This window comes from Alosa alosa, chromosome 21, assembly GCF_017589495.1.
Source record: "Alosa alosa isolate M-15738 ecotype Scorff River chromosome 21, AALO_Geno_1.1, whole genome shotgun sequence".
Classification (NCBI taxonomy): domain Eukaryota; kingdom Metazoa; phylum Chordata; class Actinopteri; order Clupeiformes; family Clupeidae; genus Alosa; species Alosa alosa.
In genome coordinates, this window is record NC_063209.1 from 4,779,607 (window position 1) to 4,794,544 (window position 14,938).

A 14,938-nucleotide genomic window follows, 5' to 3' on the forward strand; every position below is an offset into this window, starting at 1 on the left:
ATGTACTGCATTTAGGCCCATATCAGCCTGCAGCTGTCCGAGTCTTGTTTGATGTCTGTGAACTTGACTCAATATTTTAGTCAATTAACAACCTTTTTTTGAACTATAGAAGTATGTTGTCGTCCGACGTATCAATAAGTGAAATAGTGACAGTAAAGTAGCCAAAGCTACGACAAATCATTGCTAATCAATTTGAACAGACTCGAACAGCCAATTCGACGAAAATGATTAGTTTTCGTTAGCTAGTATGAATTAGTGATATATAGCTACAGCTTATACTCGTTTGCTATTAGGGGGAACTATTTGCTTGTTGCAGTAGCCGTGAATATTAAATTAACAGGCTAGGCTAGACTAAACTAAACTAAACAGACTGGTTTCAAAGGCATGAATTCGGTTAATGTTAGAGGTAAAAAATAAAAATGTACGTAGAAACACAACCAAGATCATCTTCGTTAGAGTCCGAAAAAAATTAGACAGTGTAAACAATTGAGTATGAACCATTTCATATTAATACCATATAGCTACATCTTTGAAAAGATTGAGGTGTAACAACTTATTTTACAATTTCTAGCAGGACTGACTTACGTTAGCTTAGCGTGCAGTTGGAAAGTGTCTGATCATAACGGATGACATGCGATAACAGGCTAGATATCTGATCGAGTTCTACAGACAGGGACGCAGTAAAAGTGAATAGGCTACCATTCAGGCGACAAGTGTCGCTCGACAACTTGCGGACCTGTAAGCTTTCATAGTCCAGCGCCAGCGAGAATTTACCGAATAGAACGTCAAGTAGTTATTATAACATCCCCGTTGCAGTTCACCGCAAAACTTAAGGAAAGACACACCGGCCACGGTAACACAATAAAAATCGAAACTCAGTATCACTTTGAGTTTATGTCTAATCGGAGTATGCGGCAATGTCTGCGCCGTTTCACTAAAATATGTATGTAGCAGCTACCCGACAAGATCCACGACTAGCAGGCAGGCACAAATGTTGCATCTTTGCTCAAGCGACACTTAAACTATAAATTGGCCTGAAGTTGTTAACTTGGCGGATGGATATAGGGAGTTGCACTCCGCCTCCAGTCTTTTTGACGCCAGGACATGGGAGACGAGGGAGTCGGGTAAAGACAGAGTGAAAAAAGAAAAAAAAAATAGGTTCATGTCGGAGTGTGTTCACAGGAGGAAAGGAATAGGGAAGCGTCTTCGTTTTCTCAAAGGTATGCGATGTAACTATATCAGATCCAATATACAAACCTGTTTCGGTGGCTACATAAGAACTTAATTTTAATCAGTTGAATAGGGTGTTTTCCATAGGGGGTGGGGTGTTGAACTGATTGGAAAAAAAGTTTTCTGTTTTTTCTCCCTTTCTAGTGGGGGTGGGGGAAAGGAGAAATGAAGTGGCTACCTAACTAACTTAGCTGACTTGAAATGAATGTAACCATAGCTAACATCCAGTTAACGGTCATCTTAGCTGGTCAGCTTTCAGAGGAACTTGAATGAAAAGTAATTTCAAACATACCAACTACAACTTCGAACAGAAATGGTGCGTTCTTGTGGTCTATCGTCTAGCAAGCTAACTTGCCTTAGCTAACGCGGCTGATTAGTGTAAGTTAATGCATTGTGATAGTGTGTTATCCAATTGGCTAACGCACCGTTACTTTTTCCTTAAAACTAATAGTCTGTTCTAATTATTGTTATCCTTATTCCAGAGTATAGATAATTGGCCAACGGATTGAATAAGTTTTGATTGAGTTTGATGGTTTTCTAGGCCAACATTGTGTCCTTTGTGGAATGCGCCCTTTATTTGTGTCTCAACCTTTCCGCATTTTAGCTAGCTAGCCATCATAGTTAACGTGTTCTAACTCACGCTTGGTAAGGTTAAACTTTATTTCACGTTAAGATCAAATGTAACTCGCTCACATTAGAGTTAATAGATAGTCTTCAAGTTTGAAAACAAACTTCTGCTGTGTTTTCTGACTGAACGTAACTTTTGTTATCATGGTAACGTTAACGTTATGCATCATGGCTGAAGAGCTAGTTATCTCACTTGCAAATGAAATGTATGTTACGTGAACATCAGACAATACCATTCGATTTTCATTGAATAGGTAAGTTAACGCTCATCGATTACTAAAAATGCATTGATTGCGATATAACCATCCATGCTTACTACCCTTGTTACGCTGTATTCAGCTCTTGGCTAATTGTACAGACAGAATGGGTTAATGTTAACGTCGTCAAAATAGCAATACGGTTAGTTGAGTTAAAACATTGCTGAAATGTTCTTTCAAGTTATGGAGTTGTTTGACGTTAACCTAAGCTTATCATAAATGAAACAGTAAGCCTAAGTGTCCCCCATGTTGACAGTTAACATTACCTTTGCGAATTTATGTAACGTTAATTTGATGTGTGTGTAAACGATAGAATGAATTTGGTTAAGTTGACTTAGTTCACACATGCTGTCCTTACACAGCCTTATCTTACACTTATTTCTGAGATTGTCATGTGAAAAAATAAACTCCACTTTGTTTTGCCACTAGGCTACCTAGTGTTTGTTCAGGTTTCAGTGGTGTCCTTGATAATCAGGCAGACTGGAGTGGTGTGAAGTGATCTATTTTACAGACAAATCATTAGCCAGTAAGCAACATTCTTTTGAAATATCACACCTCACCTTCCATACCTCAGTGCTGAAGCACTTACTGGTACTAATACTGTAATTACCACATGTACGATGTACAGCTGTGACATTGTGTAAGCTATTTTTGAATTGAGGATATGCTTCTCCAGTATGCCTGATCTAAGTTCTGGTTATATTAGAATGTCTTTTTTTCAATTGTGGTGTTACCTGTCATTACAATGTCTTTCTGAGCAATGTTGAACCTGTTATTATGAAGTACTGTGGTCAAAGGGGACTGTTCCTGTGTTTTTGGAGAGCACAGGAGAAGGCTTTGCACATTTCCCTCCAAATTCAGCCAAAAGAGTGTGAGAGTGTGGTTGTGTTGTTACCAGTGTCAAACAATGGAGCCCCTCCAATTTGTGTGGATGATGTCAGACACCAGGGACAGAGTGGGTGTATATGGTGTCACGAGTAATTAGACAGGGAGCAATTAGGCAGTCTGAACCCTGTCTCCCAGGGTTTGGTTCCTGGGTTTATCAGGGGGCACAAAAGCTAGCTCATGCCTGAATTAACATGAACACCCCACCACAACCCTCTTTGCTCTATAAATTGTGGGTTACATTTATTCCTTTAGCTGATGCTTTTATCCAAACTGACTTACAGGTGAGGGTTACGGTGTGAATAGGGAATGAAGCATTCTGTAGTATTGCCAGTCAACTGTGGCCCACATGATTCCTGCATGAGATGAAACAGGAATTTTGCAACTGCAAGCATGTGGGAGGCAAGATAGCACCCGCTCTGTGAGGGAAATCAATAGAAGTGACTGAGGAGAAGTGTCCTTGTGTGACTGCTGCAGGTGCCCAGTGTGTAAACCATGGAGCACAAAGCCTGTAAGTCACCTCAGCCGGATCCTCCCTCCCCTTGTGCTGCTTGTGAAGCATATGACTGGGAGTGGTTCTGATACCCTTGTCCAGCTGTACAAGCACTGTGTGGCTGCAGGGATGCTGAACTGTCTCAGAGGTGGGTTCTGCTGGACCTCTTCTTTGCATATTAATGCGTTGAGCACATTGTTTTCAACTGAATGTCTGACTATGTTATGCCTCACTGTCCATGTGTTATTTTATTTGACTTTCTGGCAGTAGCATGGCTGAAGAAGTCTTAGAAGTATGAATAAGCTAAAAAACAAATTATGGAACTAGCAGCAGTGTTGCTCATACCAGTTGAGTATCAGATTGAGTAGATTGAGTGGTCCACCCTCCCTGCTTGCTTCTGTCTGTGCCACAGTGGTGTGGGTGCCAGTAGCCATGCTGGGTCTGGATAACGAGCGCTCTGTCTTCACAGGGTGAGAGGCTGGGGCAGGAAGGGGTGACCTACATTCATTCTCCCAGTGCACGGAGATGAAGCATTGGGCAAGCCATCCTACCCAGCCATCAGCACTTGAGCCAGATCCAAATGTTCTTTTTGGTGGAGAGCAACTTCTGCCCCAGGGTTGTCAGCTACTAGGGGCACGTTATCAAAGATAAAAGAGCAAAGCATGCTTTGTTCTCCTCATTACATTCTAAATCCTAAGGGAGAATTTATTGTAGCGCTAAAATGAGCTTTTCCACAAGCTGTGGATGCTGTAGGACAGACCATGGGGTGGGAGGTGTATTTCTGGCAGCCTGTGGGTGGGGTGGAGCTGGCAGAGTGAGTGGGCTAGCGGAGATGTGACTGGAGGAAGTGACTCCCAGTGGCCTGATATCCTTTTTGTCTTGGTAGCACTCACACTGTTTTCAATAGCTGGGCTTGCTGGCTGCTCTACCCTGCGTGCGTCTGTGACTGTGTGTGTTTGTGTGAGGGAGAGAACACACCAGGGTGGGGCTGTGTGGGTCCACTGCTCACAGATGACATCGCACAACGACCCACTGTTGAAGCAGGACACTACATATGGCAAACACGGTGCTTTCCATTGGTCACAGAGCTGCCCAGATGTGGAGAGCTTTTGAGAGCCCAGAGCTTTTTTTCTAGGTTGAGGGAGAGGATGGGCTACATCTGTCTATAGAGGCATCTTGAGCCAGAGTAACTGGAACAGTAGCCATGCAAATCAATCAAGTGTGGGAGCATTATCCAACTAGGATAATAAGTAACTGAGTGTCCTTATTTTTCTCTGGCCATTTGTTCTGTTAATCAAGGCAATATGCAACCTGTTTGCTCAAACCTGTAGTTTTTAATCATCTTTGTACTCTTTAATAATGAACTGAGGCCTATTTCTGTCTGTTCACAGGTGCTGCTCTTCAGATTGGCCTGGGCTGTGGACACCGCTCTGCTTTTGGCATGGACTATTAGCCAACCCATGTGTGCAAGATTGCCGTAACTCCCCACTTTTGAAGAGGCTCTTTTGGACCACAGATCTGTCTGTCCATTCCCATCTGAATCCCAAACTGCTCCTCTGCACCATTTCCCAATGTGTCTGGTGTGACCTGGCTCCACCCCTCTCCTCCTCCCCTTCACTGCAGGCTTTCCTGAGTGCCGGCAGCTGCGTCCTGCCTCCATTTCCTGTCCTTGGTCGTGCAAGGCTAAGGCCCTCTCCACTTCCCCACCCCCTCATAACGCATACGCACAAACAGTCTCGCACCCACCAAGTCGCTGTCTCTTTGTCTCTCTCTCTCTCTCTCTCTCTCTCTCTCTCTCTCTCTCTCTCTCTCTCTCTCTCTCTCTCTCTCTCTCTGTCTGACGGCTTCATCCTCACACAAGCCCATTCGGTTGACCTCAGCTTCTCTGGGACTCCTGAGGAGGTGCTTCCCCTCTTTCCTCCCTCCTCCACAGTGTGTTTTTTTTTTTTTTTTTCCCCCTTCCCCTCGCGTGGATCGGCTTGCCTGAGACCTCCCGCGGAGAGCCATGACCTCCATGTCCAGCCTGTTCTCCTTCACGAGCCCGGCCGTCAAGCGGCTTCTGGGCTGGAAGCAGGGCGACGAGGAGGAGAAGTGGGCCGAGAAGGCGGTGGACGCCCTGGTCAAGAAGCTCAAGAAGAAGAAGGGCGCCATGGAGGACCTGGAGAAGGCGCTCAGCTGCCCCGGCCAGCCCAGCAAGTGTGTGACCATCCCGCGCTCGCTCGACGGCCGCCTCCAGGTCTCGCACCGCAAGGGCCTGCCGCACGTCATCTACTGCCGCGTGTGGCGCTGGCCCGACCTGCAGTCGCACCACGAGCTCAAGCCGCTGGAGGTGTGCGAGTACCCCTTCGGCTCCAAACAGAAGGAGGTGTGCATCAACCCCTACCACTACAAACGCGTGGAGAGCCCAGGTAAGCTTTTAGCCAGCTGGCGTGGTCTTGTGTGGGAAAGGAAATCAATGCAGATGTCGTCTCGATGAGTCAGACGATGGGAGATGAGTAAGGAAATGCTGACTCATGTTCTAGTAAATATGTCAAAGGTATATTGTTTGCCCGGGGGCATGGAACAGTTGAGTGTCATTTTCCTGAGTCGAAAGAGAAGCATGTTGTTTGAGAGACGGTCATCGGGCTCAGTATAGATATTCTGTCATAGAGTTGGAAACTGATGGCTGGATTGAGTTCCAGTTTCTCGCCATTGTGTAACCTTTCCTCTCCATCTCCTGACTGCTGTGTGATTGAGAGGCCCTTGATGACTCGCTCAAGGGCAAATATCACATAACACACAGCAGAGCAGAGACAGCACTGTTGATCCCTCCTGATGCCAGCACACCAGAAATGCTTTCTGCTAGTCAGCGTTTGATGACTGTTCTCACTCTGCCTGGCCTGTAGTAGCTTTAACATCTTTGCTATGCAAACTCTTTTGTTTTGCCCTGTTTTCTTTCCCCAGTGCTTCCACCGGTGTTGGTCCCCCGCCACAGCGAGTTCAACCCGCAGCACAGTCTGCTGGTGCAGTTCCGCAACTTGAGCCACCACGAGCCGCACATGCCCCTCAACGCCACCTTCCCTGAGTCCTTCCAGCAGCAGCAGCACAGCAGCGGCAGCTCCCTACCGATCTCACCCAACTCGCCCTACCCACCCTCGCCCACCAGCAGTGGCACCTACCCCAACTCCCCCGCCAGCTCGGGCCCCTCCAGCCCCTTCCAGCTGCCAGGTACGAACGCCTAGACCTCACACTGTAGACACATGGCAGCCAGGGGTGGAAATTAACTTTAAATATTTACGTTAAATGTATTCATCTACCAGCCACTTAAAGTATTTGTAAAATTCACCAGCCACTCAATAGTACATCTTTATTTTTTTATCTCCCAGGCACTTTCATATTTTACCAGCTGGTGCTAATTTCCATCCCTGATGGCAGCAACCTGCAGTATCGTTATTTCTGAGGTGGTTAATTTGACTAGTATGAGGGTTAGGCGATGTCACCTTAATTGGCATTTGATGATGTGTACAGTAAAACATCGCAATGGCCGATGCTCTCGCCCGGGCGGGGAGGGGTGGGAGTATAATTACCATATGTCTAAGGAAATAAATATATAATTTTCTACATAAATTTACATAGTCTACTGTTACACATCATATTATATGGCCTGATGATCTGGCTAAGAGACAGGCTACCAAAGTTGTGAGCAAGATCTGCTCCAGTGAAATCTGTGTAAATGATGGACAGACAACCAATCTGAACACTTGCATGTGCACCAACCAGCGGAATATTCCACGTTGTCAACCTTCTCTGGGCCTAGCAAAAAAGCTACTTAAGACTACTATCGTGGTCACTCATCTAAAATCTTCAGTAGTCTGTACCAACTTCATATGCAACGCATCTCATACCACGTTATTACCGGCCATGCCGCCTATGAGCAGGGGCAGCGGAAAGTGAAAGTAAGGGGCTGCAATCGGACGGTCCAGGCTGCAGGAGGCAGCAAACCACTTTTACAAATAACGAATCCCAATTAGGCTACCACTCAGCTGCTGTCTGGGGCTTTTGCCAAATGCACAAAATACAAGCCTTACAGTGAAGGAGCTCTTCTGATCCTATAACTCTTACGAAAGAAATGGTTTCCTTTATCATGGTGCATTTGGCACTTCGGTGCTGTAACATCGGAAAAATATCAGAGCTATATGTTCCTCCAGGCGCAACAATAATAATAATTCATTAGGACTATTTTCTTCTAAAACGCATACAGTGACATCAGGGCTTAAAATTAATTTTTCAAAATGGGGGGGAATTCCCCCCTTAGGTTATTAATGTAGGGGGGATTTACACAATTTGGGGGTCGATTCTGATACCAAGTCAAGAATTGCGATTTCAATACTTCGATACTTTTTTTAAAAAAGTGTTTGATTTTGGGGCCCCCACCACCCTGACGTCATCTGTAATATATATACTGTAGTGGGATCATTCACAACAGTGGACATCCTAGATTCTGCTTGACTCTCTCCACACACACAAACACACACTGAAAATGATAGCTTATGTGATCTGTTTCTATCATATATTTTTGAATTCATATAGAGTGTATTTATTTAATAATGCATTTTTTTAAAGTATAGCATTTTACTAGTAATTACTAGTAGCTAAACATATTTAGTAATTTGAATGCCTCATATTGACGTTTAACCTATAACACTTAGGCATATCTTTAATGTGGTGTGTAGGTCCAATTGAGTGCACATTGCTGATGAGTAGGTGTAATTGAGTGCCTGTCACTTTAAGAAAATACGTGAGATTAATTCTATGGAGTAATTAGCCCCCTTCAACCTGGACGGTTTTAGGCTATAGTAAGCTAGTGAATAAAAGTTGTGCACAGTGCGGTATGTGTATGCAAATCATTATGTTTTCTATGTCATTAGATACAATAAATGTTGAAAAAACTAACATGTCGAAGACAATCTTTCTGGGATCAAGTGTTGACGTGACCTGACTGAGCTAGCAGGATGGTTACCAAGGAGCTCTTTCCAGATGTAAAAGTTTGCCATGGTAGCGTAGCCTATTTGCGTAAGCGCAAAGTGGTTCTCTCTCTCTTCGTGTGTGTGTGCGTCTGCATGAGGCTATGTTCAATTCAACTCGGTAGTTGATCAGTCCGGTCAATAGCACCGCATTCACGCCACTTAATGATTAGGCTATATTAACGTCATCAGACAGGCTGTAAAAGTGTATGCGGGAATTTCTCGCATTATGATGGCTAGAGTTGCGGGACTTTATTATGCGCATTACCCGCAATCCCGCAGTGAAATTTAAGCCCTGGACATGTAAAAAAATATAATAACAATATCACAATCAGGAATTATTTGAATAGGTTTTACATAAGTGAGTCCTTTAGCTTATGCAGGGTCTATAGAATTTGTGCGTGTCTGGCTTGTGGGGCCGTGGCATCACGATGATTGCGTCCCTGTGTGCTCATATTCACCACATGCCTAATTACACTGGTTTGCACATTGATATATGCCCACACACGCATACACATACACACATGCATAGGCACACACACCTATGACCCAGTAATGTTAGTGGAGGCAATAACAACTGTTGTGTTTGAGTAGTGCAAGACATGTCCCCTTTATACCTTTAAATTTGACCACTGTTATGGTTAGTTGTTTGGTGTATCTTTTGGATTATGTGGAGGGGATTGCATGGAGATCTCAGAGCAGGAGATGATGATTGTTAAAACAAATCAGAAACTAAAATGTTACAGCCAATCAGGATTTTTGGGGGTGGCGGGGTGAATGTCTGTGTGTGGGGGGGGGGGGGGGGGGCTAATACCATGATAAGTTATGATGATGGGACAGTGCAAATCGGCCCCCTTTTCGCTAGGACAATTGAAATGCTAGCTAAGCAGCACAGCAAAGCCCAGAGTGTGTCCCGTGAGCTGCGTATCCTACTGATGAGTGCCCAGTGCTGGGCACCGGCCCGTTCGGCCCATTCTGTATCGCGCGGATTTGCTGATGCACGCACCCGCTGGCCTGGGATGCAGTCAGGCATGAGGGAAGCTAATGTTTTATAGCGCCGTGGGGAGAGACTACAGCAGCGTTTGATTCAGCTGAATGGGCCCTGATGGCATCATTGTGTCAGTTCTGCTTCTGCAATCACAAGAGGTGATCAACACCATTGGAGTGTCATCCTCCCCTCCACCCCACCCCTCCCCTTTTCCCCCCCCTCAAGGATTTATCTGGGGTCGTAATGAATCAGCAAGAGGACAGAGCATGCAGACCTACCTGTGCGGAACATACCGTGCCTACATCTTGCTTACTGGTTCTCTTGCTGCAGGGCTTATGGGGTTGGGCATGCGCTTGCCATTTATTCAGGATAATAGTGGAAGTTCCCCTAATTGGAGCCTATGGCGTTTTACCCTTGTGAGCCCCAGAATGGAAAAAGGATTCCCTTGCATTAGATGTGATTACAGCGGTGGCAATTATTAACAAATTGCATCATTACGGAGCCCACAGAAGGCCATTTCTCTTCTTGTAATGATATTACCTGCTCTGTAATGCCATTACCTACAAGTCTCCCACTTGCTGACTGCCTAAATGCTCTTTCTTAAGTTGTCCATGCTAAGATCTGCAGCGAAGAAAAAATCTAAATGGAAAACATGAGTGTCCTATTTTTCTTCATTGTGGATCTATCAGTAGTGAGATGGGCTATTTTAGACCTTCTGAAGGATCATCCTGAGATGGGTGTTTGGTGTCACAGATTAGCGTAACCGGACACTAAAAGGTTTCCATAAACTGCGGGGTGCAGCTTCCGGTAAAGATCCATCGGAAGCCCTCACTCAGGGGAATAGTGTGGATCTTTAACCATTTGCCTTGAGCAGCTGTGCGATCTCACACACTCACACTCACACTCGCGCACACACACACACACACACACACACACAAACAAACATCCTTCCGCCATCTTGATCTTGACCTGCTGTTCTTTATGGCTCTGTCCTCTCTGCAGCCGACACACCACCCCCTGCCTACATGCCCCCTGACGAGCAGATGGGCCAGGACGGCTCTCAGTCCATGGAGACCGGGAGCAGCATGGTACCCCAGAACATGCCCAGAGGAGGTAAGGCTGGCCCCTCCCCTGAATCCACCCCGCGACTAGCCTCTCAGCCAGCACAGTAGACATGCACAGCTTACTACACAAACATATCTTCTACTTTTTTTTTTCTGTGCTTGGCTTGTGTTGGCAGTTAGCATACTTGTGCACCAAAGTCATTTAGTCATTAAAGCAATGGAGAAGAGTAAAGTGGCCCACGTTTAGGCCGTGTTGTTCTTTTGGGGTGCAGAGGGAGCCAGACATGTTGAGGGCAATGCTAGGACTCGTAGCACTTGGCCAGCAAAAGCCAGTCAAACATCTGTGATGCATTGTACAAGGGAAGTGTGCTCTAGTGACAGCAGAAATGCCTCTTGCCCCATGTGAAATTAGATTGCTACACTATTTAAGAGGATAATTTTCTTTAATTGGAGACAGCTGAGCATTGTGCTTCAAAAAAATCATCCATCTCCCACAGCTCCGGACTGGATTGCTATTGCAGGATGCACTTATATCCGGTTTGGGATTGTTAATCTCCCTGTGACCATTTGGTACTTGTAAAAACAGACACTAATGCCACAGAAATTGCAGTAGTATTTCTTTGGAAAGGTTGCTCAGACAGCTCCCACAGGTTGCAGCGTTACCACATGTCGGAATTCTCGAACTGGCACTCAGTCAGTAAATGGAGCGTTTTCCCCACAAATCTCAACTAGTTTGTAATCTGTGCTGCTGGTTTTATGTGTCTCCTCGTCCCTCTCAGTAGACGTCCAGCCAGTGGAGTATGAAGAGCCGATTCACTGGTGCTCCATTGTGTACTATGAGCTGAACAACCGTGTGGGAGAGGCCTACCACGCCTCCTCCACCAGTGTGCTTGTGGATGGCTTCACCGACCCTTCCAACAACAAGAACCGTTTCTGCCTGGGCCTGCTCTCCAATGTCAACCGCAACTCCACCATCGAGAACACCCGCCGGCACATTGGCAAAGGTACACCGCTGGGGTTCAGTGCGTTCCTGTCAAACACCTGCCGTCATGCCTCTGGTGTCAGTAGGGGTGAAGAGAAGTGAGGCGTGATCACACAGCGAGTCATACGATTGTTTGTCTTGGTAGTCTTGTAAAAAAAAAAATTACAAAAAAAACTTGCCAGGCATGACTGTCAGTCATATTTTCACAAGGTTTGACAACATTCGTTTTAACCTGCTCCACCTGATCATTTCTTTTGCCCTCTGTGTGCCCTCGTAGGCGTACATTTGTATTATGTCGGTGGAGAGGTCTATGCCGAGTGCCTAAGCGACACCAGCATCTTCGTCCAGAGTCGAAACTGCAATTACCACCACGGCTTCCACCCCACCACCGTCTGCAAGATCCCCAGCGGCTGCAGCCTCAAGATCTTTAACAACCAGGAGTTTGCCCAGCTACTGGCCCAGTCGGTCAACCACGGCTTCGAGGCCGTCTACGAGCTCACAAAGATGTGCACCATCCGCATGAGCTTTGTGAAGGTAGGCCAGATGCCTTTTCAACACCACGGGAGGATTTTCTGTGACAGAATATTGTCTTTTTAGTGAAGCTTGCAATCTTTAGTTCCATAATGAATCGATGTTTTGGTGGATGTGATTGCCTGAGCCGTTCTCTTTTCCCATGCTTTCAGGGCTGGGGTGCGGAGTACCATCGACAGGATGTGACCAGCACCCCCTGCTGGATAGAGGTGCATCTGCATGGCCCCCTCCAGTGGCTGGATAAAGTACTGACGCAAATGGGCTCTCCTCTGAACCCCATCTCTTCTGTTTCCTAATAATGGCCTTACATTGGCTGGGAGTATCTCTCTGTGTTTTTGTTTTTTTACTTTTTTAAATTCAACATTTTTACTTTTGAGAAGAGGAGGTCTTAAAGGCTGAACTGTTTACACTGCCTACAGCATGAGCTAGCCCTTGAAGCAGTCAATTGTGAGAATGAACTAAGGCTACAAGCAAATCTGGCAGAGGAGAATTCACAGCAGTGGCACAAAAATGGACATACTACTGCTTAGTTTGCCTTCTTCAAATGTTTGTTTTTTGCATAATGTTTTCAAATGATGGTTGTATGTGTGACCCCCCCCCCCTTCACTATGAGTAGGTTACCAAGTAGATGGAAAATACTTTCATGAATTACTTTGATGTATCCCTACTTCACCTTAAAACAGACAAACCTGCAGCTTTCTAATTCTGTGAACAATGTTTAGATGGTATGCTGTCTAATTCCACATATTTACAATAAGGCATAGCTGCCATTATGTGTTTACTATTAGACTCAGAATTCACTACAGATGTGTCCTTTTTATAGTCCATGTTGCAATGAGACAAGACTTAAAGTTACTGCTTTTAAAATAAAGTCTCTATCCGATCAAATGAATGCTGTGGATAAGTGCTGGTTTTCATCTGCAAATGACATTTCATCGTCAAAATCTCTTCAGTACCAACAAGCTTGTTGTCCTGTTTACTAGTAGTGGCAACTTTCTGATTTCAACCAGTGACATAAATAAGTGTTTTAAACGGTCATTGATTTTTTTTCCACTTCTTGGCTTATGAAGACAGCCACCCATTTTCATCTGAATTAAACCCAAATTACGATTTGTGACCGCCATCCAATTGGATGAATTGAGTTTGTACTAAAAATGTTATGTATGTTGAAATATTACTGTGTCCACAGTTTATCACTGACTTATAAGTGCATTTGGGTGTAGAAGCTACTCTCCAGAGTGCAGTAGCTGGTTTGAGCTCATTTGACTATAGGCGAAACTGTCCTTGTGATATAATGAAAAAACTATATGTGCCACTCTAATGCATACTGTAAATGATTGACTCGTTTCACTTTTTACCTCATTAGGAGATCCATCCTGGTCCACAGAACAAAGTATTTAGCCTGGATGGTTAACACAGGGCTTAAAGCAAGGAGCCAAAATGACATCTTTACTACTCATGGATAGGCTGATGGGTAACCGAATTGATCAGTTATGGTGAAATACTTGTCTACTTAATATTCCCTTAAAATGTAAAAGGGGAATCTGAAATGTTTGTGGAAAATGAGATTGACCTGAGCCTAGTATGTAAAAGATGTTTCCCTATAATCCTGTCAGCCTTCATTCTACGCATTCTAGTGTGTATGTATATATTTTTCAAGTGATCCGTTTTCTGGGATAAACAAACAATATGAAGTTGCCATGTTTTAGACCTATCAGATCAACACTCTTATCGACAGAGACATTCTCAGCATCAACATTGAAAATCAGTAACAACACTGACAATCACTTTTTTCCTCGGCAAGATTTCCTAATGATATGACCTTCGTTTTTAATGCCATTTTCCTATTGATTATTTATCACATCCACTGTGGGTTGGTTGGTTATGGAGGTGTGGGTACAATGCCATTATCAACCCTTCTTGCCACTATTCCGTGCACTCTAGTGGACCCCTGTGCGTGATCATAACAAAGTCCAAGCATTACCGTTTGCTTCACTGCAGATACTCCGTCTCGGCCGATTACAGTGTTTTTTTCCCACAGCGATCACTACTGGGGAAAGAGCCAATCCTGGCATATCAGAGGGTGACATCGGTTTTCTTCAAATTTACACATACAACTGTAGATTATAAAATGCTCCCTCTTTGTGTTGTTGATCAGGTATGCTGGCAGGGCAGTGAAGGCAGTCAGTTCTGGTGTTATGGTCATTAGGTATGGAGGCTGGGCATTACCTTTCCATGGGTAGCAGGCTGGTTGGATTAGTAAGTGTCAACCATAATTTACTGGTGCTTGGTGTCCTCAGCATCCAATTGATCTTTCTTTCTCTGTTTAAGACCTCTGCAATAGATGAGTGCTACTTGGAGAACCATTGCAATACCATACCCATCGCAGAAGGACAATGCTACCGGATCAGACCCATTCAAGTTTCAGACTCATCTTAAAATGGATTCAATTCATTCTTTTTTTTTTCTTATCAATTTACACACAATGCTCAAATACTCCACAAAAAAGGTGTTAGGAGTGTTTTGTAATGGGGAAAAAAAATATTCAAATATCCCATTTACATTAGTATTCAGACCCTTTGTTATGATGCTTGCAATTGAGCTCTGGTGCATCCTATCAATGGTCATTGAGATGCAACTAGATTGAAGTCCACCTGTGCCTATATGAATTCTTTGGACATTATTACTGAGAGGCACACATCTGTCTATATAAGGTCCCACAGCTGATAGTGCATGTCAGAGTGAAAACCTGACAACGAGAGAATTGTCCAGACCTGTGAGACAGGGTTGTGTGAAGACACAGATCTGGGGAAGGATACAAGGAAATGTCTGCAGCATTGAAAGTGCCCAAGAGAATGGTAGCTTCCACCATTCTCAA

At 44.6% G+C, this 14,938-nt stretch overlaps 1 protein-coding gene across 7 annotated transcripts; it reads left to right on the forward strand.

Moving 5' to 3' along the window:
* The first annotated feature begins 1,095 nt into the window (after window positions 1-1,095).
* Window positions 1,096-13,183, forward strand: smad5 (SMAD family member 5). 7 transcript variants are annotated; one of them, XM_048231054.1, is made up of 8 exons: window positions 1,107-1,220; window positions 2,544-2,640; window positions 4,884-5,900; window positions 6,436-6,699; window positions 10,486-10,596; window positions 11,327-11,551; window positions 11,807-12,063; window positions 12,213-13,183. In XM_048231054.1, exons 3-8 carry the CDS (start codon window positions 5,498-5,500, stop codon window positions 12,354-12,356), a joined length of 1,404 nt encoding a protein of 467 aa, XP_048087011.1. In that variant the 5' UTR covers window positions 1,107-1,220; window positions 2,544-2,640; window positions 4,884-5,497; the 3' UTR covers window positions 12,357-13,183. The 7 variants fall into 7 exon arrangements, with proteins under 7 accessions (XP_048087008.1, XP_048087014.1, XP_048087011.1 ...); XM_048231051.1 differs by lacking the exon at window positions 2,544-2,640 and having other exon boundaries at window positions 1,096-1,220; XM_048231057.1 differs by lacking the exon at window positions 2,544-2,640 and having other exon boundaries at window positions 1,096-1,220; window positions 11,330-11,551.
* Window positions 13,184-14,938: the final 1,755 nt, after the last annotated feature.

Bases quoted from the DNA above. Each gene is read 5' to 3' on its own strand.
- smad5 (XM_048231051.1), top strand. From the start codon at position 5,498: ATGACCTCCATGTCCAGCCTGTTCTCCTTCACGAGCCCGGCCGTCAAG. The intron at 10,597-11,326 runs GTAAGGCTGGCC...CGTCCCTCTCAG, and splicing joins CCAGAACATGCCCAGAGGAG to TAGACGTCCAGCCAGTGGAG. The intron at 12,064-12,212 runs GTAGGCCAGATG...CCATGCTTTCAG, and splicing joins TCCGCATGAGCTTTGTGAAG to GGCTGGGGTGCGGAGTACCA.